Source organism: Alternaria dauci, chromosome 1 (genome assembly GCF_042100115.1).
Source record: "Alternaria dauci strain A2016 chromosome 1, whole genome shotgun sequence".
Classification (NCBI taxonomy): domain Eukaryota; kingdom Fungi; phylum Ascomycota; class Dothideomycetes; order Pleosporales; family Pleosporaceae; genus Alternaria; species Alternaria dauci.
This window is the reverse complement of record NC_091272.1, coordinates 3,969,828-3,995,492: the sequence shown is the minus strand read 5'-3', so window position 1 is coordinate 3,995,492 and position 25,665 is coordinate 3,969,828. Positions and strand designations below refer to the sequence as shown.

At 53.3% G+C, this 25,665-nt stretch overlaps 8 protein-coding genes across 8 annotated transcripts; 5 read left to right on the top strand and 3 right to left on the bottom strand.

Annotated features, from left to right (window-relative positions):
- Positions 1-30: 30 nt before the first annotated feature.
- Positions 31-2,160, top strand: ACET3X_001255 (uncharacterized protein; the record flags this gene model as incomplete). The annotated part of the gene is made up of 1 exon (XM_069446526.1): positions 31-2,160. One exon carries the CDS (start codon positions 31-33, stop codon positions 2,158-2,160), a length of 2,130 nt encoding a protein of 709 aa, XP_069311497.1.
- Positions 2,161-3,938: 1,778 nt separating this feature from the next.
- ACET3X_001254 (uncharacterized protein) lies at positions 3,939-5,297 on the top strand (the record flags this gene model as incomplete). Its single annotated transcript, XM_069446525.1, has 3 exons — positions 3,939-4,011; positions 4,074-4,359; positions 4,433-5,297. The coding sequence occupies 3 exons, from the start codon at positions 3,939-3,941 to the stop codon at positions 5,295-5,297; spliced, it is 1,224 nt and encodes a 407-aa protein (XP_069311496.1).
- Positions 5,298-8,108: 2,811 nt separating this feature from the next.
- ACET3X_001253 (uncharacterized protein) lies at positions 8,109-9,372 on the bottom strand. Its single transcript, XM_069446524.1, has 2 exons — positions 9,172-9,372; positions 8,109-9,092 (listed from the first exon to the last, which is right to left on the bottom strand). Exon 2 carries the CDS (start codon positions 9,072-9,074, stop codon positions 8,328-8,330), a length of 747 nt encoding a protein of 248 aa, XP_069311495.1. The 5' UTR covers positions 9,075-9,092; positions 9,172-9,372; the 3' UTR covers positions 8,109-8,327.
- A 1,469-nt stretch (positions 9,373-10,841) lies between these two features.
- ACET3X_001252 (uncharacterized protein) lies at positions 10,842-12,570 on the top strand (the record flags this gene model as incomplete). The annotated part of the gene is made up of 5 exons (XM_069446523.1): positions 10,842-11,289; positions 11,340-11,689; positions 11,755-12,201; positions 12,253-12,331; positions 12,383-12,570. 5 exons carry the CDS (start codon positions 10,842-10,844, stop codon positions 12,568-12,570), a joined length of 1,512 nt encoding a protein of 503 aa, XP_069311494.1.
- A 2,279-nt stretch (positions 12,571-14,849) lies between these two features.
- On the top strand, positions 14,850-17,102 carry ACET3X_001251 (uncharacterized protein; the record flags this gene model as incomplete). Its single annotated transcript, XM_069446521.1, has 5 exons — positions 14,850-15,677; positions 15,726-15,807; positions 15,861-16,671; positions 16,718-16,814; positions 16,863-17,102. The coding sequence occupies 5 exons, from the start codon at positions 14,850-14,852 to the stop codon at positions 17,100-17,102; spliced, it is 2,058 nt and encodes a 685-aa protein (XP_069311493.1).
- Positions 17,103-18,023: 921 nt separating this feature from the next.
- ACET3X_001250 (uncharacterized protein) lies at positions 18,024-19,448 on the top strand (the record flags this gene model as incomplete). The annotated part of the gene is made up of 3 exons (XM_069446520.1): positions 18,024-18,086; positions 18,257-18,604; positions 18,699-19,448. The coding sequence occupies 3 exons, from the start codon at positions 18,024-18,026 to the stop codon at positions 19,446-19,448; spliced, it is 1,161 nt and encodes a 386-aa protein (XP_069311492.1).
- Positions 19,449-19,927: 479 nt separating this feature from the next.
- On the bottom strand, positions 19,928-22,906 carry ACET3X_001249 (uncharacterized protein; the record flags this gene model as incomplete). Its single annotated transcript, XM_069446519.1, has 5 exons — positions 19,928-20,683; positions 20,770-20,913; positions 20,962-21,484; positions 21,530-22,469; positions 22,792-22,906. 5 exons carry the CDS (start codon positions 22,904-22,906, stop codon positions 19,928-19,930), a joined length of 2,478 nt encoding a protein of 825 aa, XP_069311491.1.
- A 755-nt stretch (positions 22,907-23,661) lies between these two features.
- Positions 23,662-25,419, bottom strand: ACET3X_001248 (uncharacterized protein; the record flags this gene model as incomplete). The annotated part of the gene is made up of 3 exons (XM_069446518.1): positions 23,662-24,915; positions 24,965-25,131; positions 25,185-25,419. 3 exons carry the CDS (start codon positions 25,417-25,419, stop codon positions 23,662-23,664), a joined length of 1,656 nt encoding a protein of 551 aa, XP_069311490.1.
- Positions 25,420-25,665: the final 246 nt, after the last annotated feature.

Genomic DNA, 25,665 nt, shown 5'->3' with positions numbered 1-25,665 from the left:
TGTTCGGAAGTCGTCAGAGCTCGATCCGCGATGCCAGCTCCTCTATTTAAACGTTTCGCGCCGCCTGCGCCTGTCATCAAGAAGCAGCCTTCGCCTGCTCCAGCGCGCGACCAGGTCATGAAAGCCTCGAGCCCTACACATGCTGCCACCGAGGTGGTCGCCGACTCAGACCCCGCGTCTGTACAAAATAGCGTGGCAGCAGCAACCCCCAAGACTGTCAAGAAGCCAAAGAAGAGGAAGCGCGATGCTGAAACCGCCAATGCCCAAGATGATGAAGTTTCCAAGAAGCATAAAACCATCCTTTCCAAATTCGAGAAAGCTTCCAAGCTTGCTGAAGCGATAGGGCAAAAGGACGAGAAGGAAGAGTCTAATGAAACTCAAGAACCAGAAGAACTTCACGATCTCGAACCTATGCCACAACCCGCACCGATTCCTGAGCCAGTTTACGAACCCACCTTCTCCACCCTGCCTACGTGGCTCGCTCAATCCACCACTGTCGAAGCATCGACGACAACTCCGTTTGCCGAACTCGGTGTTGATCCTTCATATGTAAAGAGATTAGAGAAGCAAGGCTTCAAGGACGCGTTGGCTGTGCAAACAGCATTGCTTCCTATGCTGCATCCTGGTTTTGACCAGCACCTGGGCGACATATGCGTCTCGGCCAAGACGGGCTCTGGAAAGACGTTGGCTTATCTACTCCCTATCATCGAAGCTCTCAAAGATCGCGCTGTACCCGTACTGTCAGCCATTGTGGTAGTACCAAGCCGACAACTCGTCAATCAGGCTCTACAAGTTGCCGAGGAGCTATGCGCTGGAACAAAGATCAAAGTAGGGACGGCTTTGGGCAGCGTCGCGCTTGCGGCGGAGCAGAGGCAGCTTGTCAAGATGAGACCACAATATGATCCCAGGAGAGCACGGGAACTTCAGGAAAAGGCTACACGACAGCATCAGACTGGCTTTATGGAGAGAGGAGGGCTATACGACGACCTAAGAGCCATGCCCCTAGACCACGTTCCACAATACGACTCGAGCGTGGACATTCTCATATGTACCCCGGGCCGATTGGTCGAGCATATCGAGCACACGACGGGCTTTCTGCTCAACAGCGTGCGCTGGCTCGTCATCGATGAAGCTGACCAGCTGCTGAATCAGAACTTCCAGGGTTGGGCGACTGTGCTGATGGACGCCCTTCATGGCGAGACCCCAGTTGAGTTCATGAACGCCCAGGAACGGATACAAAAGCGGGAGCACGATGCCAGCTCCATCTGGTCCATGGCACTGCCTGCTCGTAGACAGCTCACAAAGGTTGTGCTTTCTGCAACAATGGAAAAAGATCTCACGAAGCTCGGCACGTTGAAGCTCAAGCGACCAAAATTGATCGTCGTGCAAGATGCAATTACAGAGCCTCGACCTCTCGACAATGAAGACAACGTCTTTGAGCTGCCGTCGACCCTGGACGAGTTTGCAGTGCATGTTGGTGATGGTTCAAACAAGCCCCTACACCTGTTGTATGTGCTCACCAACTACGTGTTTCCCGGGACTCAGGCAGCGTCCAACTCTTGGTCGGTTTCGTCGGCCTCTGATTCATCATCAGACGAGAACTCTGACTCGGGCCAAGACGAAGGCGCATCTGTATCTAAACAGAGTGGCCGCGTCCTGATCTTTACTAAAAGCACAGAGAGTGCATCTCGCTTGTCGCATCTGCTCGGTGCGCTCATGCCAGGGTTCAAGAATCACATGAAGACAATGACGCGAGCGTTGACAGCTGATGCGTCTCGAAGATTGCTCAAATCGTTTAGCTCTGGAGCCGTCAAAATCTTGATTGCATCTGACGCCGCGTCCCGTGGGCTGGATATCCCTGATATCACGCACGTCGTCAACTACGATCTTCCGACAAGCATCACCAGCTATGTCCACCGCGTAGGCCGGACTGCTCGCGCAGGCAAGACAGGAGAAGCATGGACGCTGTTTGCGAAAAACGAGGCCGCATGGTTTTTGAAGCAGGTAGCCAAAGGCGAAAGTATAAGACGTGGCAGTAAGAAGGTCAAGCGGATGGAGTGGAAAGAGAGCACTGTGACGGCGGACGGGAGGAAGAAGACGTATCGCATGGCACTGAAGCAGCTGGAGAGCGCTGTTACAGGCAATGCCGAGGCTGAATAGGTTTGCGGCGAAACCGATCACTGTTGGCCGCACAGTAGTCCAAAGATGGCCAGCCCTGGCTATCACGAAGATACCCAATCCATGCCCCACAAGTTGTTGCGGACAGTTTCTGTGCTGCTTGTACCAAGCCTGCTCAATAGCCTTGGCTTTGCTTGATACCATCCCCCACGATCGACGCCAACAACAACGAGCCCACTTCGCATTTGGCAGGTGATAAGGAAGCTTGACTGTCCGAGCGCCGGCATATCAGTAAACTTGCAAGCAGACAGTGAAGCTTTACCGTTGATAGGACGTGAGAAACATTGCATAGTCCAGCCTGGAACAGCGCCATTCCAAGAGTGCAGTGCTAAGCATTCTCTTCGGCATGCATGACCATGCTTGATCATGCTTGGTACCCTCCCGTCCGGAAAGGGCAGGTTGGAAGTGCAAGCGGGCGTTTGACGTGCAATTGGCCGAAGACGAGATTCGCGACTTGGTGAGCAAAAGTCGTCCATGGCCGTGATTGGCTCCGACACGTGTGAATGTGACACGTCAGGGTTAGTCTCCACGGGAAGGCCCACTAGGCCCGGGGCGGCTGCGCTGGACCTCCCACATGTCGCCATTCATTCCACCACACCTCACATCGCCACCTCCCTAATGCAGTCGCTGTCGCCCTTATCGCTTCGTCTGGTACGGTATTAATCTATCACGCTTCAACGCTTCCCAGTCGTGGGGACGCATTCGGCGAGTTCTGCATTCCTGGCATCGACGCACGAGTGACTGCGCTGCTGGCCGGCAGTTGAGCCGCTTGCTTGTCGCTTTCCATGGTCCAACCGTGTGCTGGCGTCCGACTATTGACATTCAAGCCATGTGCCACGAAGCGAACGACAGCAGCCACGAGGATGAAGCATAATCGCAATCGACCTAGTCCCGCGACTGCATGACCATCACATCTCCGGGCCGTGTTTCAAACGGCTGTGGCTGGTCCACACCCTGCAGCATCCTAGCGCCAAGAGTGAAGGTCCCAGGCTTGGTAGCGCCTCGAAGCTTGACTGGCGGGCGCATGCACTACCCAACACTGTAAAAGCGCTACCCGGCCCTTAGCGAACAAGGCACGCTTTCCTGTTGCAGCCTTCATTCCGGAATGTCACCAGTGACGATCAATGTTTGGTACAGTACCGTTTGCTTGTTGCAAGAAACGGAACATAGCCCAGTCAAGCCCGATGCGACGAATGCGGACCCTCACAACCTGCAATCCATCTTGGAACCAATGCACTCTTACGATGGCCCCGCCACGCATTCGGTCCTAAAGTCACACACGATGGTCACTTCTGTCGCAATGTCCGATCTACAAGGAGTGTAAGCCCTCCATGCGTTGCCGGTCAACGTACCTGCTCCGCATACACCCTCCTGACCGACGCCAAGTCTGAATGCAGCAGGTAAATGTATGAAACGCGGCGCCACTCAATCGCAAGCATGATCTACCTGCCAAGATAGGACTCGTTACCATGAGTGGTCGCGGCATCTAATTTCAATGTTGATCGCTTACCCCACTATGACCCTACACTACCACAGCCATGCCAATGGCGCACTGCGTAGACCTATGGACAGGGTAAGGAGCACATCATCGTCATTGACACAAGACAATGCCGAGCTTCGTGGTAATGCTTGGTATAAAGCCAAGGCAAATCCTCCTTGGGTTTCTGTACCGGCTTCATCTGCTCAAGCCTCTCCAACGGGCCTCACCTGTCCCTTCGCTATATCGTCTTCTTCTGTACAATCAATAGGCCTTCGTTATCATGCCTTCTTTCGCCAAACTCACGGCGGCGTTTGTCTTTGCTAGCACAGTCGTTGCGACCCCAGTCCAACTGAGTACGTTGTCCCGTTACACCACAGTGCCTCAGCGCAGGATATGTGACTGACGCATTTCACAGACAAGGGTACTTCCTTCTCAGTCGAGCAGGTTCCTCGCTCGACATACCTGAAGAACGGACCCGAGCAGAAGATCAAGGCTCTGCGCAAGCACGGCAAGGCTGTGCCTCAAAGCCTTGTAGAGGCTGCTCAGAACAGGGCAAGCAACACAGTCGCCGCCGCTGCTGCTGCTGCGAGCGGGTCAGTTCCTGCTGCTCCGAATGACGAGTACGACTCTGCATACTTGAGCCCGGTGACCGTTGGAACTACCACTGTCCATCTTGATTTTGATACCGGAAGTTCAGACCTGTAAGTAACCTTCCAGGGCGTCCTGTTGTTTTACGGTATCCGGACCTTCAAAGAACTCTCTAACCAAACTCAGCTGGGTATTCTCATCTCTCCAAGCCAGCACTCAGCTCAGTGGTCATGACTACTACAAGACCGATGCCTCCAAGGTTAAGAGCGGCTACTCTTGGAGGATCTCCTACGGAGATGGCTCAGGTGCTTCTGGCAAGGTCTACGCCGACAAAGTCACGGTTGGTGGTGTGACAGCTACCTCCCAAGCCGTTGAGGCTGCTACCTCCGTCTCCGCAACCTTCTCTCAAGACACCGACACTGATGGTCTTCTTGGCCTTGCTATGAGTTCCATCAATACCGTGCAGCCCGTTCAACAGAAGACATTCTTCGATACCGTAAAGTCGCAGCTTGCCCAGCCGTTGTTCGCTGTCACTCTCAAGTACCACGCTGCCGGCACCTACGACTTCGGATACATTGACAACAGCAAGTACACTGGCCCCATTACCTACATCAACGCGGATGACAGCCAGGGATTCTGGGGATTCAGCGCGTCTGCTTACAGTGTCGGTACCACCACCACTAAGGCAACTGTTGCTGGTATTCTCGACACTGGCACCACTCTGATCTACACCGACACTGCTATCGTCCGTGCCTACTACGCCAAAGTCAGCGGTGCGAAGAACGACAATACTCAGGGTGGTTACATTTTCCCTTGCACTGCTTCTCTTCCCGACTTTTCCATCACTGTTGGTGGCGTCAAGCAGACCGTTCCCGGCAAGTACATCAACTACGCACCCATTGGTGACGGTACCTGCTTCGGTGGCATCCAGACCGATGACGGTATTGGTTTCAGTATCTTTGGTGATATTTTCCTCAAGAGCAAGTACATTGTTCACGAGATGGGTAGCAATGGCCCAAGGCTTGGATTCGCTCAACAGGCCGGCATCTAAGGAGATACCGGAGCCAATGGCATGTCTCCAAAGTGGGGCGATACAGCGGTCTGAGAGGTGATTGCAATATTTCCCAGTCGATGGCGAGAATGTGGCGGCTTTGTCTAGGCATTTGCATAGCTTGCTAGCGTAGTCTTTTTTGTGCAAGTAAATATGACTGCTGATTCACCTTTTGACACATGGTTTCCTGGCGCATACATTGTGATATGCAATAGTCGGTACTTCACTGAGTTCACTGCCTACACAAATGTTAAGATGGCGATGCGAGAGCACTGGACTATTCAGCATTGCATTTTGGAATAGAGTTGTTGTCCACAATTCTCGTATTATTTGTCTATGAAGGGCCGTCGGTGCTTTTAACCGTGACCATGTTAATCCAGACACTAAAAGTTTACATCGCATGTCCTAGTATGTTACGGTCGAGTGCACAGCACCTGATGTGAGTTTCAGAAAAGCTTTCAATTCCGAGCCCCATGACAAGTTCTGCGTCACCCACCCTAATGTCGAGAGGTCAGAACCGCTTTCCATGAGTTGTAAGGTGTTGATAGGCTCCCTGTATACAGTAGGGTAAATCAAAATCTGTTCGTTACCTTCCTCGTGTCATAGGAGTTTGATACAAAAATCGTCGACCTGACAAGTATAACTTTATAACTTTATGTGCTGTCATGCAGACCGCGGGTAGGGTCAAGGTTCCTTTACTATAGCCATTTGAGCGCTCCTATCTGCACAACTTATAGTGAAACTCCGCGACGCGAACTCGGCAGGTATTCAATGCTAGTATGAGGAGCTGATACACTCCTTATCAATCTTGAGAGTTTTGTTGAAAGACGGCTGAAGAATGGAACCCAACGTGGAGGTAAGTATCCATCAAGTGATTTCATCACTAGTAGAAAAGTTCGAACTCGGCAACACGGAGCAAATCTACAATCACGTCTATCGATATGCCCCACAAATACACCAGGAGAGGTGTCCTTAAAATCGTACACAAATGTGGGGAGTCTTGGACTTGGTGCTAGCGGAAAAGCCGCCATTTTCCAAGTTGTCAGGTGTGACGGGGCGATTGAAGCCCGGTATCACGACATGCGCCATTGTAACAGTGTAGCAATAAAAGTTATAGACTAACAGAGAAATCTCTACTCTTTCGAATAAGCTACGGTAGCTCCATAATCCCACTTGACCCGGCAAATCATTCGCAAGTAGAGCGACATCTTTTGCCTATGACTATTCAACGAGCCAGCAGCAGTGCATGTTTTTCATTCGATGAACATTCAGGGTTCGGCCGAATTTGGCTGCTTATGCGATATGCGTAACGAGTATTGATGAAAGAACAGCTCCTATTCTTACAAATGTCAGACTGGTCGGTATCAGGTAGTGGCTGCGGCTATCTCACCCGCAACTTTCACGAAACTAGTTTTCACCGAAAGCTGTTCGCGATGAGTTTATGTTGTATCACTCCTACCGGAAAACTTGTCGAGTTTCGATTAGCCAGTGGTGGTAACACAAGTTTTTGATAAGCCAGGCGATTGGTGGCGCCGCACGCATGGGAGCAGGCTAATATGATGGAAACACCGAATGATGATTTTATCTTCCAGAATAATACCTCATTGTACAAGATGTAGTGTTTCCAATTGCCCAGATGTGTGTAATGCCACCCCATCACAAGCAGTTGGCTATGTGAATGACATGATCAGCAAGCGTTTATCCATCCGGCTTGACTATGTGAGTTCCATACAGATGTTCGTATCCGCTAGTCATTTCCCACTAAACTGATAGTTCTCGATGAGTCGCTACTGTTCAATGAGTACGCATGCACATTACGCTAACGTGGAACTGTTGGCCGAGAACACATGATAGCGAAATGTAACATCCTGGCTGTAGATAGCAGTTACGAATCGATTAGCTGGCTTTCGTTGGAATCTGGCAAAGCGGTGAATCGGATTCGACGATCGCCTTCGCACAAGTAGTACCAGGCCAACTTGATGGCGGCATGAGTGGGACTTGGTAACTATGACCAGTCACCCCGTGGAGACCAACGTGACCTTCCTGGCCCAAAATTCCTTGGTCTAAAATCTGACGCACGGCGCGTAACGCGAGCAGCATTATGGGAGCAGTAGGCAAGCGAGTGGGGCAGGGTAAGAGAGAATTAACGGACGAATGAGAGGCGTTCGTGGCCATGGATATCGCGTGGGGATCAGGATCAATCCTACTGAGTGGATATGACGGTCCGCCCGCGGAGCTGTCGAGGGCATCGGATTTAGGTCGCTGAGCACTCACGTGAAGCAAGATGCATAGATGCATGCAACTGCATACATGACGCACGAGTCTCATGTAGCATCGTTGGTCTTGGCCTGCGCCTTTGGGTATTACTGTCAAGTGGCAATGCTATGTAACGAAGCGCACTCATACGCAGGGTATCATGCAGTATGATGCGGTCCAATCGGCATGACAAGCGGGAGTGCATGCCGGTCGGAGTATTTGATGCCGGAAAGATGCAGGCGACTAGTGGCACTTTGTAATGCAAGGATATGTCCATCCACGGCAGGTGCAGAGCATTCGAAGCAGCGGTGTGAAGCTCAATAATGTGTCCAATTAGATTAGATGACACCATCATGGACTATTTGGAGGTTGTGACGGAGGCTCAAAGAGAGACGGGAGTTTGTAGATGAGAAACGTAAGTGCAGCGAAGAAGCCGTAGACTACGCAGGCATTAGTGACACACATGAGTGATTCGAAGATGGGAAAGGCAGCATCGTTGCATGGCTGTGGAAGGAGTTGACATGGTAGTTTTTGCGACAAGAGACATTTATTGCTCCTATCGTGAGAGGTATCTAAGCGCGTGCGCTGCAGTGGCAGATTGTGCATTGTTTGTTCTCCTTCAAATAATGCATTGTCTGCCACTGCAGCGCACACGGTTGTCCTGATGGCGCATGATTGCGGCGCGGATTGATGTGACGGCCGCCAGGCTACTGACGCTGGGATGTAGACGATGGAAGCGCCGACGGGGAGACGGTGCAGAGACATCGAGTCACGTTACTTCTTCTTCTTGTCCTTGATTTTCTTCTTGGACTCTGTGCCGCTGTTTGCGCCGCTGCCTCCGTCACCGCCCATCATTTCCGCCATCATGTCCTGCATGAAGTTTTCACTGACGCCACCGCCTGTCAAGGCAGGCGAGTGCAGGGGCAGGATCTTGCTCATCTTCCATCCCTTTGGTATTGCCGGCTCCGGCATCTCTTTTGGCATGGGGAGGCCTGCGATGGGCAACCTGAAGGGCGTGTTCTTCTGTGTTGGGTTGGCTTTGAGATGCTGGGCGATGAGGATGTAGAGGTGGTGCTTGTTCTTGACGTCGTCGTCGACGAGCTTGCCTTGGTGCTTGAGCAGGACGCGCACTCGTCCAGGATTGGCCCAGTCCTTGGGGTGCGTTTTGTCGGGCTCGAAGACGGTGCGGAGGCCCAGGTCGGCTGCGGCGTCGGCCATCTCTCGTGCCAGAGGGCTGTCTACGGCGAGCTCCTTGGCCACGCGACGGCCTTCAGCCCGTGTGCGTGACTTGTCAAAGTATACGGGGTATAGACATTGGTAGTGCTTGGACTGTTCCCGGTCCGTCGAAGTCTTGATGGCTGGTGACTGCGGGTACAGCATCTGCGACTGCGGCGGCATGGGCGAGGCGCCGGGGCCGGTGCCGGGTATGTTGGTCGCATTGATGAGAGCGGGCACGTCGTCAATGCCCATCTCGGACGGGTCGCTGTCGGAATCGCTGACTTCTTCGACGCGGGGATTCATCGTGGCTGCGCGTCGGACCTGCCGCGGGAAGTCAGCCTGGCCGTGCCCTCGCCCTGGGCCTTGGTATCTGGAGGGAGGCGTTGCCCCAGCCACTCACCTCGCCGTTGCCCGTGTGGTCGAATTCTCGTGATATCTGCCTCTCTCTCCCTCTCTCCAGGGTGTGGGGGCAGCTAAACGCGGGGCTTGGCTGTGCAGACTGCAGAGGGCAGGCGCTACCGACCCGCTTCGGCGCTTCCTTGGCTGTGTGCGCCTGCCGTTCCTGCCCCGGCCCGGTCGAGTGCCCTCTCGTGCCGACTTGACCACAACGACCGTGTAGCACCACCACCACCACCTCCCAACACTGACCTAGCTCTTTTCCTCCTGTCCACCGCACCTTGCCGCTCCTAGCATCCTCAGGTCATGTTCTGATGGCTAGTCAACGGCTAGTGCAGCTCTACGCAGGGGTCTGACCGTTATCACGCCGCGCCACCACGTCGAGCCCCTTCTGCCGGAATCGCGTCTTACCCAGTCGCAACCATCCTAATAGACACCTTCACCTCCGTCTAGGCATTGCACCAAACCATGCCAGGGCCATGTCATGCTTCTGCAAGAGCACTAGCACCCCGCCAAACTCCAACATGTTTGGCCCGTCCAATGCCCTGCTACTCGCCACGGTAAGCACGCAGAGCCCTGTCGTTCAGCTTCCGATAGAACCCAAGAGGCTCCCGTCGTGTCCACTGCCGTCACTGGACAGCAGACAACACGCCGATATCATACGCTAGGCTCGGTTGCACGAGATTTGCGGTTAAACCCCGATCCGATCTTCATAGCATTGGATTGCATGTGGTCGTAGCGGACCTTGTCGATCCCACAAACCGCCGGCATCTCTTTCAATCTCCACTTTCACCATGTGGCCATGCTGCAGCTGTTGCAGTCGTTCGCGAGCCGCTAAGGCAAGGCGTTTTCGCTACATGCACGTGTGCATGTAGCGTGCTGAAGTGAGATTCGATTGAAATTCTGACGACATGAACGGATTATGCACGCAGAATCCGCGTTGGTTCTGTCAAACACTGTTCCTGTCTCTCGGATATTCCCTTGACCGGCACTATACCCAAGGATGCCTATGTAGGGGCACTCCTGCTCTCTTGCCCTGACATTGAGACGATCATGGCCCCTGCGGTTACATATGCCATCTTCCTATCATACCACGCTTACCGTCCCGCTATCACATTGATATCAAGCAGAGTCCGGTAAAACAGCCACAGTCTGTCCTGATTGGCTAATTGAGTAAGCGACTGACCGTTAGTTCTTCACAAGAATGAATAAGCTCACATTTCCTCACCGCATCCAGCCTACATATTCGTAAACCTGAGAACTAGGCGTGACCCAAGTGCTTTCATGTTTTGGTCGTCTCAACTTTAGGCTACCCGGCCGGCCCGAAATCTAGGGCTGAACATGACCTGCCGAGAGTTGAAAGCGTGGTTCACTGACCCTGAGCCTGATTACACCGCAAACGTTCCGTTCCAAAAAGACGCCTCACCGGTCGGATCGCAATACGCTTCGTGGTTAGCCTACGCGACCATCAAGCGACTATAAAGGCACCGGCCATTCACCTGCAGCTTCGCTCTTTTTGTTCACCTCCCTTCAGCCGCTCTGCGTACTTGTTCCATCATTGTACTCTCCTTTTCACAACTTGCATGAACGTATTTAACCCGACTCTATACCTTCTTCTTCTTCTTCTTCCCTGACCAGTTTTACCTCCATCTCCCATTCTTTACGATAACAACAATGGCGCCAGCTCTGTTGTTCGATGAGAGCGGTATTCCCAGTCCAGCATCCGAGGGCAGCCTCTCACTATCAACCATGGACGAAGCCCCTGCACTGGCTGTTTCTCAACATCGTCGGAGCCGTCGAAACCGTAATAGTCCTCGCGGCCCTTTACTCAAACGCAGTGCAAGAGGCCCTCCGCTATTTCTCGAAGAGGCTCGGGGTAACTGGCTATCGGTGTCGGATGAGAACAAGACTTGGAGGATTTTTGACGCTTCTGGGGGTGCCGCCGTATCGAACATTGGGCACAAGGACCAAAGAGTATATGACGCTATAAGACAGCAAGAAGAAACTGGTGTTGGATACGCCGCGTCGATGAGCTTTCAGACTGAAATAGCAGAGGATTTTGCAGATTTCCTTCTTGAATCTACCGACGACAAGATGACCGAAGTAGTTTTCTACGGATCTGGTAAGTATGGCTGACCCTCCCATGGCCGAGCTGAAGCTTACAGTCATCAGGTTCCGAGGCCAACGAGGCAGCTCAAAAGTTAGCGTACCAATATCACTCCAAATTGAAAGACAGTCCGCAACCTCAGCGTCGTTGGTTCATTGCCCGCGATCGGTCGTATCACGGAGCGACGCTTGGGGCTCTTGAGGGCAGTGGACACAAAGGCCGCAAGGATATGTACAAGCCTATCCTGTCCGAGAAGACTCAGTTCATATCGCCTTGCTATCCTAGCCGTGATATGGCCAAGGGAGAAACGACAGCTCAGTACGTCAAACGGCTTGAAGATGAACTGGAGCGCAAGATCCTTGATCTTGGCCCTGAAACAGTAGCCGGCTTCGTTATGGAGCCTGTCGTTGGCGCAGTAAGCGGCACCATGGAGACTACGCCATGTTTTCAAATTTGCACTTTTCTGACACGTTGATGCAGGCACTTGGATGCGTTCCCGCATTACCCGGCTATCTTTCGGCCATGAGGAGGGTGTGCGACAAGTACGGGGTACTTTTTATTCTAGATGAGGTCATGAGTGGCATGGGCCGCACCGGCTATATGCATGCCTGGCAAGATGAGGACGTCGCCCCAGACATTCAATTGGTAGGCAAGGGCCTTGCAGGCGGTTACGCAGCCATTTCCGCCATGCTCGTGGGACCAGTGATAACGAATGCTCTTGGAGAAGCTGCCTTTGCTCACGGCCATACCTTTCAGAACTTTCCCGCAGCATGCGCTGCTGGTCTCGCAGTGCAGCAGATTGTTCGAGATGACAACCTCGTGGACAATGTCAGGGAAAAAGGGGAGAAGCTTATGAAGAAGTTGATGGCTCGCCTGAGTGACCACCCCAATGTGTTTGACATACGAGGCAAAGGCCTGTTTCTAGGGGTGAGTATGAGAAGTAACCTTGGATCATGTCGCAGCTTCTAACCAAGACAGATTGAATTTGTGCAAGATAAGAAGACCAAGGCGCCGTTCGATCCTGAAGTGGCAGTGGCCTGGCGGGTCCATGAGCTAGGTAAGCTTGTCCTACTTATGCGAGTAGTCCACCGACTGACTATCAAACTAGGGCTGAAGGACGGTTACAATGTCTATGTGTATCCAGGGTCCGGTACAGTTGACGGCAATCGTGGAGATCATGTCATCATTGCTCCTGCATACAACATCACCGACAGTGACGTCGAATTCATCGTCGACCGTGTCAGCAAGACAATCTTTGACTTTTTCGAAGAACTCAGTATCGCCCCGAAGTTGTAATCACGCCATCTTCACCAACACCGAATGAGAATATTGGATAAACGACCATGTCTCTCACTTGACACACGATTCATGACGATTCACGAACTTGTTTCTTGCCCGTCTCCGGTCAACTTTTATGACGAGCATATGCACGGCGGCTTTGTGATGATTTTGAGGGCCAGATTGTTGGAGGTTGCATTTTGAAAAGAGGCAATCACTGCCATGAGGAAAAATGCATCGGAGCGGCTGTTTGAATAAAATTATTGCGCTGAGAAGCGATGCCTGGCCTTGGACAAAAAGCTCCCCCATTTGCATGGGCAGAAGCGGTTGGCTATATCGAAATACCTGTATGAAATATGTACTTGACTGGAGGCTCTTTCAATCATCCACGTAAACTCATACAATGCTGTTTGTCGTAAGCTGCGCTCGACACCATCTATACAATGGACAACATACGAGAGCATTTCAACAATTGTATACAATGCAGCGTTGTGCAATATCAATATCCTGTGATTGTCTCGATTGTGAACTCTCAATACTTGGCGTCAACCTCGTGCAGGAGCAATACTACCATGGTACAATAAACGGAAGAAAGGCAACTATCTTCGCGGTCAAGGAAGGCGCAAGATGCAGGCGTGGGCAATGCGAGCAGGTGGTAAATCGGGCACAGTACCCACATATATCGGCAATACCAGGGTTGAGAGAGCCTGCTACGAAGTACGCCGCTACGGTAACATACGCCCGTGCCGCGCACGACTACAAGCCCTGCAGCGAATCAGCCTTGGCGGCTATCCAAAGGCAAACCTGTCGCCATAGGAGCGCAAAACTAAGACTTTGGTGAAGAGGGTGCAGTCGATTGTCTATGTGACAGACTGCTACCGGCTATCCAGTGTGGTGTAGATGTGAAGATGCTGAGACTATGACGTTATCAGTGGAGGGGAGTGCAGCAAACCTTTCGTCAGCCCAGGCTTGGTGCGATGGATAACAGCAAGCAGCACAGACGGGCGGGACCAACAGCAGAAGAATTTGGCATGAGCGTGTGTGGCGCGTACCTGAAGGATAAAAGGGTTGGAGGTATGTATAATTGCGTCATAGCTGGGAAAAGCAGTCAGCAAGTGATGAGCGGGCTGCGGGCAACGCTGTGTTGCTCCACGTGCGGATGGGGCCACGCCTCGCATCTTCCAAGGCAGGCGAAGACGCGGCATGTGGAGAGAAGAGGGAATGCAGCGACGTTGGAGGTAGAGTGTGCAGAGACGGATTGGCATTGTATTGTGCATTGAAGGAGCGCTCGTCACCGAGGCTGGTGGTTGCTCCAACTACCACAGTAACCAGATGCCACTAGATGCAGATCTCCGTCTTCTCGTGACCACAGAAAGCTGCTTCACTTTGTAGCGGTCACCCAAGACGCCGACGTGGAAAGGGCTCCGATGATGCTTGTAGAGTGGCACATGTTGTAGGTTGGGGTTACAGAAGTGCTTTCTCTCTTTGGGCGGTATGCATCTCACGTGCAGCAGTTTCACTGTCATCAGCCTGCGACAAAGTGGTGGTCAGGGCGTTTTTTTTGCGCAAGCGACTAGCTACTGGCAAAATGCGCAGCACAGGGACATGACCTGGCCGTGTTGCAGTGCTGGACCGCTGCCCGCTGCCGCAATGTAGAGCCGGACATGGCACGGCGTGGTGTAGTAATAGTAGCAATAGTAGTAGTAGTAGTGGTGGTGGTGGTGTTGTAGGGCCAAGCTCGAGGGTGGGCGCGAGACGCGAAAGAGAGACGGTCGACTGGCGTGCCGCGAGAAGACTGAGCGAATGACGCTCCACGTTGGACCGCACAGGCCCCGGCTTCTCACCACAGACTCCGCAACAAGTGTGATCTCAACTCGGCTGCCTCGACCCGGCGACCACGACGCCTTCACAACGTCTCTGGCATGTTTGACGCCCGTCATTCTTCCCAGCGTCCTCGCCCATCGCCCACCCGTCAGCTCTAGCCCGTCCCCAGGCGCTGCATCGACCGGCGGCACCAAAGCACTCCGGGCTGCCTGCCCCATTGTCCACTGGCCACGGCGTGCGATAACGTTCTCTGCTCTCCTCGTCCCTCAGCCCAGCAGCCCTCGTCGCAGCACCCAAGACAGCGGCAACAGTGCGTGGATAGCCACGACGCTGCCCGCCTCCGACTCGGCGTCCCCTCGCGCCGTTTGCTCGTCTCCCCCCAGCGGCGTGTCTGGTCGGCTCGTCTGCGCATTGCAGTAGACGAGTAGCGTCACCACGTCGGCCCTCGCATCCCCCCCAGACACAAGCCAGCCATGTCGACGCCCTCGACCGCCACGGCCACACTCCCGCCCCATCGCCAGTTTTATTCTCACCACCCGACGTACCAGCCCAGCATGTCGAATGCCCAGATCGCCAACGGCTCTGCGCGGATGGGCAACTCGCTCTACAACGGCTACACTAGCGCTTCGTCGACTTCAGACCTGCGCCGAAACGCGCCTGCCCACGCCAGACACCCGCCTCAGCTGCCGCCCATCACCCACGCCCCGCCCGTCGACATGACTGCCAACGATCCGGGCTCGGCCCAGCGGCGGCGAAACCCCGATTGGGCAGACTTCTACAGGAACGGCATCCCCAAGGAGGTCATTGTTATCGACGACGAAGACGACGACAACGACGACGACGACGACGCCCAGCTGCCGCCGCCGCGCCAGCAACCGCCGTCCTCTCGAGCCGCGGCCACCAACGCGAACCCAGCTGCGCGCCACACCGACAAGAAGCGCAAGACAACCGCGTCCACGGCATACGACCCCGTCTACAACCAGCACACCTCGTACTCGACCACGCAGACTCCCTACTACGACTCGCCCAACCACTCGCTGTCCACCGACAGGACCACGTCCGCGCTCAACACCACTGCGCCTACCTCGCTAGGCTCGCAGGTCAGCAACGGCCATCACATCTCGCCTCTCGACAACAGTGCAGCCGGCCAGAAGCGCAAGCGCACGCGCGCCGTGGTACAGGACGAGGCAAAGCAGGCCAAGAGACGGGAGCTGGACAACGACGACCCCTTCAGCCTGTACCAGCCGCCCCCCAACCCCGTCATCAAGGCCAAGGATGTCTACGTCCAGGTTGTCCAAGACGTAAGAAAATCGACTCCCTCTCAGCTGCTCCATACTGACAGGTCGCAGAAATCCTACACAAAGGACCAAAAGGTCGACGACGAAGACGGCCACTACATCGTGGTACCAGAAGCCGACCTCACAGAGCGGTGTACGTGACCATGACCACCTGCGTTGAAGAAGCATGCTAACACCCGCCATCAGATCAAATCACAAAACTGCTCGGCCAGGGCACCTTTGGCAAAGTCGTGCAAGCCTACGATCGACGGAAAGGCACAAACTGTGCCATCAAGGTCATCCGATCCGTGCCCAAATACCGAGATGCCAGTCGCATCGAGCTGAGGGTACTCTCAACCCTGGCATCCAACGACAAGCACAACGTCAACCGATGCATCCATCTACGTGACTGCTTCGACTTCCGGAACCACATTTGCATCGTCACCGACCTCTACGGACAAAGTGTCTTTGATTTCCTCAAGTCCAACGGCTTTGTCCCGTTCCCCAGCTCCCACATCCAGAAGTTTGCCAAGCAGCTCTTCACCAGTGTTGCCTTCCTCCACGACCTCAACCTCATCCACACAGATTTGAAACCGGAAAACATCCTGCTTGTGAACAACAACTACCAAACGTTTACCTACAATAGAACTGTACCGTCGTCGTCAACAACAGTCAACCGAACAGCGCGGCATCGCAAGGTGCTCCTTGACCCCGAGATCCGCCTCATCGACTTTGGATCAGCAACATTCAACGACGAGTACCACTCGTCGGTCGTATCAACTCGCCACTACCGAGCACCGGAGATTATCCTGAACCTCGGTTGGAGTTTCCCTTGCGACATCTGGAGTATAGGATGCATTCTGGTCGAATTCTTCACTGGCGACGCCTTGTTCCAGACGCACGACAATCTCGAGCATCTCGCAATGATGGAGGCCGTCTGCAGTGGCAAGATCGACCGAGACATTGTGCGAGCCGTTTACAAGCAGGACCGCGGCTCGTCACGAAACTCGTCCAGCTCGTAAGTGCACACAGAATGTCACATACGACATCGCTAACAGATTCAGTGCGGCAAGATACTTCAAGAACTACAAGCTAGACTATCCCAATGCGGAAACCAACAAGGCATCCAAGAAATATGTCAAGGCGATGAAGAAGCTGCCTGTACGTCCATCTACTTCATGTCACTTGAATGCCACCTAACTTTGACAGGAAACAATACCAGCACACACCGATTTCAACCGTCAATTTCTCGACCTGTTACGGCGAATATTCGTGTACGATCCCAAAAAGCGAATAACGGCCAAGGAGGCACTGCAACACCCTTGGTTCAAGGAGTCACTCATGGATGACGGGACCGAAGCACACAAGATCCGATTGGAGCGAGAAAAGAAGGCTCGCCGAGCGGAAGAAGAGCGCCGATTCCGCGAACAGACCCAGCGAGCGTACTGAGCAATGTGCAACTTGGCGTTGCCCATGGAGGGCGTCTTGTATAGATACCTAGCTCCGCCGCGCAGGTTACGGGTACGATACTGGTAGTGGTTGTGCTATTGTTCTTTGCTTCACATCTACTGCATTTACGACAGCGACATGACGCATGGAGAGGAGGGTCACTCTAGGTCTTACTCTGGACTTGATGGCGTTATTTGTGTGGCAGTGTTATCTTGGATTACCAATCATTCTTGTCTTCTCTCTGCCCTACAGCAACCGCGAAAAAGTATGCTTGCCTCAAGCAATCTGGCAGACGATGGAAAAGACTAAACATGAACCATTCTCTGCGTGTGCAGCCTTGGGAGGGATGGTAGAGGATTAGCTGTACTGAAGGTGGTTTCGGATGTTATGATCCATCTTCACGGAAAGCACCAGCTTTGAGTAAAGACGACAAGCGTCTTACTGTACAGCTAGGTAGCATTGTATAATTTAGTATTACGAGCACATGTGCTTGGGGACATTGTATTTAGTAGCGTGGCGGTTAAATAGGCCGTACACAATGTGAAGGATTATAATCCGTTCCAAACTGCATGTCGGCCTCGTTGTGGAGTACATGTTGGGCCAGTGACGTAGCGACAAACCAGCAGTATCGGCACTGACAGCCTCGCATGGACGAGATTAGGTTCTCGAACAACAGCAAACAGTAACAGACTGTGCCACTCCGCGGAGAGTGTCAATACTCGTCACCCCACTACCTCCACCTGCTCTCACTGCGACGCATCCTGAATAGGTAGGATTAGCGAAGACACTAGCGCGTGCCTGGAACCCCCGGTCTTCCGTCCAGTAACATGCCGGCCCGCTGTAAACACGTCCCCCTCGGCGCGTCGCAAACATCGAGTTGAGCGTTGCGACAACAGCAACCACACCACGACGACTGACAATATGGCGAGCGCGAAGCAGCAGGAGAACATGCTCCTTACCGAGCACTTTACCTGGCCTCCTATAGTATGTATAGTTTCCGAGTCATAGTGGAGCAATGCAGAGTGTCGCAGGTGCAGGTGCCCGCCATACACGCAGGTCATGTGGATGCATCCGTCTTGCACCCGGGACAAAGCTACTCGATGTCCTGTTCAGAACTTGGTAGTCGCTTCAGATCTAACACCCCGGCCTTGTAGTCTCTCATCGACGACATCATCAACGCCGTAAATGAAGTCCTCTACCGCTGCACCGACTCGTTCGAAACCGGTCTCTCTTCCGCCGACCCCTCCCTACTCGGCTTTGCCGACTTGTACACCTCGCAAGGACGTACGCCCGACAATGACGAACATGGCAACCTTCTGTTTCCCGAAGCTAGGCTGGAGATTGAAGAGGGTGTGCTGAAGCTCGAGACGCTCATGGAGAATGCCGTGGACAAGAACTTTGACAAACTGGAAATCTGGACACTAAGAAACGTATTTGCACTAGGGAGGGGGAAGGGCGGGGATGAAGGCTTGGGAGAGTGGGTCAGATTAGGGCATTATGAGGTATGTGTGCTGACGGCGACACTGTTACGTCGAGGCGCGAAGAGGGCGTTGGGCTGGGTGGATTGGGTTAGAAATATACTAACAAGAAGAACAGAATCTCGAACCCCCACCCAAAGATTCGAAACTCACTCCCGAGGCCCTCTACACCCTTCGCCGTAAACTCATCGAAACCCAAAAGTTGAACGCCGCGCTGGTTGCAGAGAAGACACGCAACGAGGCACAAATAGCACGGCTAAGAGCCCTCCTCCAACCTTCTAGTGCACCCAAGCATGAACAAAGAACATCTACGACACCGTCGGGTGTGCTGTCAGAAACGAACCGACAGAGCGAGGGAAGTGCACCCTTCGCATTCCTCACACACACATTAGCCGCTCAGTCCCTAGGTATACAAGCCCTACCACAACAGTCCAACGTCAATCCCGCCTCCATTGGAGAGAACAAGAACAACGATAAGAAACCCGCTCCTTTGACTACTCACACCACATTTACAACCTCCCAACTCCCCTACCTCCGCCAACTCCTCGCGTCCCTGAAGCCCCATCTCACCAATACCGCTCTACCCAGCAACACCACTTCATCGCCTCACACTACAAACTCCTCATCACAAGCCAAGGACAAAGAAGAATTGAGCCGTGAACGCAAAGTGTACGTTGAGAGTCAGAGCAAGAGGATATTAGAGAGACGGGGTGTAGACACGAGGGATGGCGTTGAAGGAGTCTGGGAAGGTCGAAGCAGGGTAGGAACCGAAGAGGTCAGGGGACTGGAGGGGCTCGTTGAAGGTTTCAACAGGAGAGGCAAGCCAGCAGAGAATGGGGACGATGGCGAGGCCATGGACACAAGTTGAAAGTCGTCATTTCATCGTAACGGCAACAGGCATGATTGTACGATAATATTCATACGAGGTTGTCCTTTCGGGCGTTGTGTTCATGTTATGGTCTCGGAGTGTGTCCCTTTGTAAGTAAATACATGGATCAGCGTTGTGCTCAAACGACCATGGCTTTTTTAAATGATGATTAGTCTTACCACAATGTCAAGCTTCTCAAATAGTAGTTCTCGATATTCTTCACGCAATAGAGTGGCATAGTCCAGGTTCTGTCGAATGAGGAACTAGAAGCCTGATACAGGTAATACTGGGTACCATTTCGAGCAAATTTACAACTCTCAAGCTAATTTCAGGGATGCGTCCCTCTGTACTATACATCCCGACTTGAAGTCGCAGGGTGCTTCCCCGACTCGATTGACCCATACCCTTTAATTCAAGAGGGCGCGGGCATAAATGCTCTCAATTCGTCTCGATGGTGACATCTTTCTTCCATCCACCCTTCAGTATTCCACTAGCTTGACTCTCTTCCGCAACTCCTCAGGCACCTCCTCTGCCTTCACTATACCCATGCGAATGGCGTCACCCCACACAAACATTGCGCGGTCGTTAGCATAGGCCAAGTAATCAAACTCTTCCTCGTCCTGCGGTTTGAAAAGGTCAGCATCGTTTTCCGCTTGTGTTTTGTTCTCTTGTGCCTGTTCCGCCATTTCTTCACTCACGATCCCAGCCCCCTTCTCCTCGGCCTCAGCTTCAGCCCTAATCTCTGCTGTTGCACTTTCCAACTCAGCTGCTTCTTCACTAGGGTTGCCATTCGTCTTCTTGTTCTCGGCATCGAAGTCGGGAAGGCCTGGGACATGAGCTTGGACGATACCCCATGCTACCCACATGGCGGAGTTGGCCAAACGCCAGAGCTTGGTTTCTGCTAGTAAGCGGCGAGTCTCTTCTTCGATCTGACGCTCAGCCTGCGCTTCCTGCTCTTGGTACTTCTCACCAGGTGGAGCACGCGAGTCCAGCATGAATGCTGAGATATTGCTAGGGGCAGCAGTTGCTGCCAGTGCGGTCGTGCTGCCAGAGGATGGAAGAGGACCCAGGTGCGGAGTGGCGGGGTTGGAAGTGTAGCCTCCAGCAGCTTTGTAAGAGGGGTTGTGCATCAGGTACGCCCGGACAAAGCGATGCTGCTCTTCAATGGTTGGATAGTACTTGGTGTTGCAACGCCACGGAACCTCCGCGTCATGGTAATTGTATGTCCATTCAGTCTAGTGCATTGTCAGCTGGAATATACATCATATGATGATCAAGACAGTTGTGGAACTACAAGACTAATATGAAATAAGATGCTTACGAAGTGGTTGGCAAATTCCAAACCGGGAAGGTTTGCGTTAGCATACTCGAAATCGATGACCACGAGCTGCTTGTGCTGGTTTGCTGGAAGCAGTAGAGGCGACTCGCCTTCTGGCACCATCCGTAGAATGTTACCATACTGGGTCTACGCAGGAGTTAGCTCGTGGATGATACAACGAGAGGTCCGACACACGTCGTTGTGAGCGAAGATCATCCGCTCATTGATCTTGTCTGCACCACCATACTGCTCCTCTAACCACCTTCGGTACTTTTCAACTACCTGCCTGAACGCTGGCCACTCCGTGCCGCATACGTATCCTCGTTTCTTCCATTTGTCACCAGGGGCTTGCGTAGAATCTTGATTGCTCTCTCGAACCTGTTGATCGAGCCAGGTGACGATTTGCTCACAGCGATCAACCCACTTGTCCCAATTTTGCCAGACGAACGGACCAGCGTCCCGCTCTCCTTTCAGGAGATCGATACCTTCATGAAGCTCTCGCATACGCTTAGCGATCTGCTTGGACGTCTCTGCATTGCGCAGCTCCTTCGCAGTCAACGGCTTTGCATGAAGAAACTCTTCGAATCGTCCGTTGGTGAAGGTGCCGAGCAGACGTGGACCGATTCGCTTTCGGGCAAGGCGTGTAAGGATCTGCAATTCGGACTCTCGGTCGATCAGATGTTCTACTTGTGGGCCGTATATACGTAGCAAAAGTTTGCTGAAACGTGTTAAACTTGGCTTGCCTGGATTGAAAGCGACTTACGGAGGAGGATTCTTGGGCTTCGGCTGGCCGTCGTCGCCCTGCTCTTGAAGTGACAGATTCTTGGGAGGCGAGACAACGTAAACGGCATTTGTTAAAGCGCCGCTCAGCCTCTGTACGTCAATTTCATTGCTCTGCTCCATGGGCACCTTCCGCCAGCCTTTGAGCTTAAGCGTATGGGCTAGACGAAGGATTTCGGCTCGGAACTTGGCCCACGCCTCCCTCTCATTGCGTGCGTCTTTCTCGGATACTTGAGGAACGGATTCGCTGTGTGACTCATCTACGTTGTAGGCCATAGTCTTCGAGTTGTCCAGGATAGCCTCGCAACTCGGGACTAGCTGGTCTACAGATTCAAAGTAATCTGTGTCTAGAGAAATGGCAGAGTGGCGCTTCAGGCCTGTTGAGGATCTGCGGAAATGTTGCATCCTCTTCTTAGCGTCGGCCGGCTTCATGGATAAGGTCTTCTCGAGGATTTGCGCCAGTTGGTCGAGGGAATCCTCACCGTGAGACGATTCGGAGCTAGTCCTAGCTAGAGCATTGGACTCGTCGACCGTCTCGTCAGAAACAGCTTTTGTCTGTTCTTGGGCAGCACCCTCCTTGGAAGCTTTGCGCCTTGCTCTGCGTGCATGACGTCTGCTTCGCTCATGCTTGAGCCATGTGCCCACCTGTTTCAAGAGACTCTCGTGTGCATGTTGTCCATCAGTAGGGACTTCTGTTGAGCTATTGGAGAGCAAGGAAGATACGGACGGATTTCCCTCAGCTGGCGCTGCCTTTGTCGATCCCAGCCGCTCGACTGAGGGCCGTCCCAATAGTTTCTTCTTGCTGATGCTTGCGGGGTAATGTCTTGTAGGCCTGTCGAGATCGAGGTAGTCCTTTTGGTCAAGTTCCTTGTTCTTGCCAATCATCAAGGGAGAAATGGTGCTATCGTCGGGAAAAGACACAACTATGGGCACATGGTTAGCAGGTGTTTAGCGAGCCATGCGCAAGCGACACGCTGGTTTGCCAGTTAGATGGTGGGATCACTGCTTGTCGGCGTTGCATTCGCGCAAATTGTCAAATGAAGCACACCAGCTCCATGATGGCTGCAGAAGTTGGTCAGCCGTCGAGGATCAACTCGACGGCTAAGCACGGATTATGGTCAATTATCTGAACAGTCACATTGCTACAGCTAGGTCGACAATTGGATGTAATTCCCGGACGGCAGCGTGGAGGCGATTGGGAGAGCATGCGAGCCTACACACGACAGTGTGAAAGCATGGACTGACCTTTGTTAGAGTGCGGCGAGGTGCCATCGGCCGAAGTAGTGTTTTGCGGGAGGGCGAATGAGGCGCTTGGGTGAGGGCCAGTGGGCTGCGACTGCTCATTGGAGGGAGTCGTCATGGCAGTTGCACAGGGCTCGCAGTGAGGTGGGCGGGGGAATAAGAGCTCGGCTGACGGCTCGGTATGGTAATGAGGCCTGCTAACAGGCGCGCCCAGGTCGGTAGGTAGGTAGGGAGGAAGGTCGGTTTGTTTGGTGGGCAGGTGGTGTTATCGATACCTAGTGCGGCAGGAACGCCAGGAAGCATACGCGAGATCAGGGTCCACGTGCCAAGCTGATTGGCGGTCAGGATAGCTTGCGAGGAGCAAAGACTGGCAAGAGAAAGAATGAGAGAGAGAGAGAGAGAGAGAGAGGTAACAAAGAGGATCCTGCATCCAGATCTTGAGTGATGTAAACTATCCAGAGGCAGGGCATCATAGCTGGATCAGACGGCAAGCTGCTGTGTCGACTGTCTCCCTGCCTATCAATTGGGCAGCAGCTATCGGCCTTGTTCCAGTATCCCCAGCCTTGGCAATGTACGTCAGGGTTCGAGGAAAGAAGAAACCTGCCGTCCAACCTGCACGTCGAGTGTGCAAGCGCAACGTGGCAAACCATGCCCACGTGCTCTGTCAGAACCATGCAAAGTACAAAATATACTTTCTGAGCACTACATTGTATGTACAAGCTGATTTCGGTCTAGTCCCCCAGCCCTGATATCCTCATAACCCAAATACAACAAGGAAACGGCCCATACAAGATACCATAACGCCTCGCTTGCAAACCAATTACTCATCTGCGACAGATAACATGCTGTGCATTGCCTCCTGCATCAAGACACTCATTTGGCCCACTCCACCGTTTCCAGTGCAAGCATGACCAGCAACAGAGTCGATGGCAAGATCCAAACAACATAGCTCTGGAAAAGAATCCTCGACATGGCCCCCATGTACACGTTGTTGATCTGGCATATTTGCGCCAACTGCAGCGCACTTGGTGCACCGCTGAGCAAGAAACAGACAATGATGAAGATGGGATCGTCGAGAATGCTAACAGGAACATACTTGGCCGTCAAGGCTAGCATGGGTGCCATGAGCAGCGTCGGGACAAGCATGCGGCTGACAAGCGAGGCAATCACAAGCTTCTTCTCCACACTCGGGTCTTCCATCGAGTGCTGGTCTTCCTTGGGCAGTGTATTACGAGCGAGGTTGGCGCCCAAGACAACCAAGATGAGCGGAACGGCGACTTGTCCGCTTTGGTTGACGGCGCGCGTGACCGAGTTACTGATAAATGTCCCTGGGTCGAAGAAGAGGTGCTGTAGTGGAGGAATGGAGGCGACGAGGATAGCAATCAGCATGGCCCAGAGAGGAGGGTTCATAAAGTCCCATACACCCTTGAAAAACCGTGACAAGACAGAGCCAATCTTGGCAAGAGGTCGCTGTAGCCATGTAGGTAGTGCCTGGAAAACTCGATTTCCAGCGCGTGAGGTCGAGACAGAGACAGTACTTGCAGAGCGCTTTAGTGCCATGCCAGCTCGCTTTGGCATTCCTTTGATGCCTTTGGGGACAGTCTGCTTCTTCTTGTGAGCCTCGAGAACACCGTTGAGATGTCCGTTGGCAAGACCATTGCCATGTCCGTTCATGTTGCCGGCTCCAGGAACAGTAGCGTTACCGTTGGTAGGTGTGATGAAATCGGTCGTGGCTTGGGCCTCTTGGCGGTTGAACAGAGAGTCCGAGTCGGAATCGTCCGAGTCCGCAGAAGTAGCGTAGCTGGTAACGTTCCCAGATTCGTAGTCGGAGTGCGAGTCATCAAGAAGGCGTTGCGCCTCGTCATCCGTGTACTCTCCGTTTTCAATGGCGCTGTTCTTGCCGCCGTCATCGTCTTTGTACGCACTGGCGGGTGCAAGAAGCACATTGAAGCCCCATGTCCATCGCACGAGCTGGCCAAGTTGTTGGAAGATCAGGAGGTAGAGAATGCCACGCGCGCCGACGTCGTTGTCGTTATCGCCGGGGACCTTGTCCCAATGGAGGCCGGAAAGCGTTTTGGAGAGCGAGATAACGAGAGAGATGGGGAGCGAGTTTGAGTTTCCGAATACCTGGGAACGTCAGTTTGTGTTGCTTGTCTGGACAAGAACAAAGACGTACCGCCATGGCAACGACAAAGTTGGACGCTCTCTTGTTGAACTTGCATATGCGCGACACGAGCAGCGCGGCAATGTAGGAGATGAGTGTTTGGACGATGAAGATTACAGGAATAACAGCGAGATCAGCCAGCTTCTCCGCCGTCAATTGCGATGCGAGCTTGGTAAAGACTGGTCCACGGTTAGCCCAGGTCGGCGGGTTTGATCGGAGGCGTTGCACGCACTAAGGCAAGGCGTAAACAGCTGCGTGTTGAGGTTGGCGAGAAACTTTTGGCTCTCTGCGTCGAATTGCCCCATGCGCGCGACAACGTAGCCAGGCGCGCTCACGCAGACGACTTCCATGACGGCCTCGAAGACGAGAAGGGTAAGGTTGGCAAAGTCGGGGTGCGCGCTGTGCTTGCCGCTCTTGAAAACGGTGAATAGGCCATTGTTGCCGTACTCGTACGAGTTGGAGGCCATGGCGACGAATTCCGGCGACGGAGTTGGTAGGCTGCGCAGGCGAAAGGCCTGAGGAGCCGAGAAGAAAGGCATATCAGATGCCGGTGGTGTTGTTGGGAAGGCGCGAAGGCGCGATAGAGCTGGAGACACCCTAGTTATCTCGAAGCGCAAGGCGTCTTGGCTGGAAACGCGCTATAGGCGGAGATCGACGTCACAGCCCGCGCCAGGTATAGCGGAAGGGCAGGTTAGGCCGCGGGCCCTGCAGGA

What these genes read in the sequence shown, in the direction of transcription:
- ACET3X_001253 (XM_069446524.1), bottom strand. Translation starts at nt 9,074, where the DNA reads ATGAATCCCCGCGTCGAAGAAGTCAGCGATTCCGACAGCGACCCGTCC.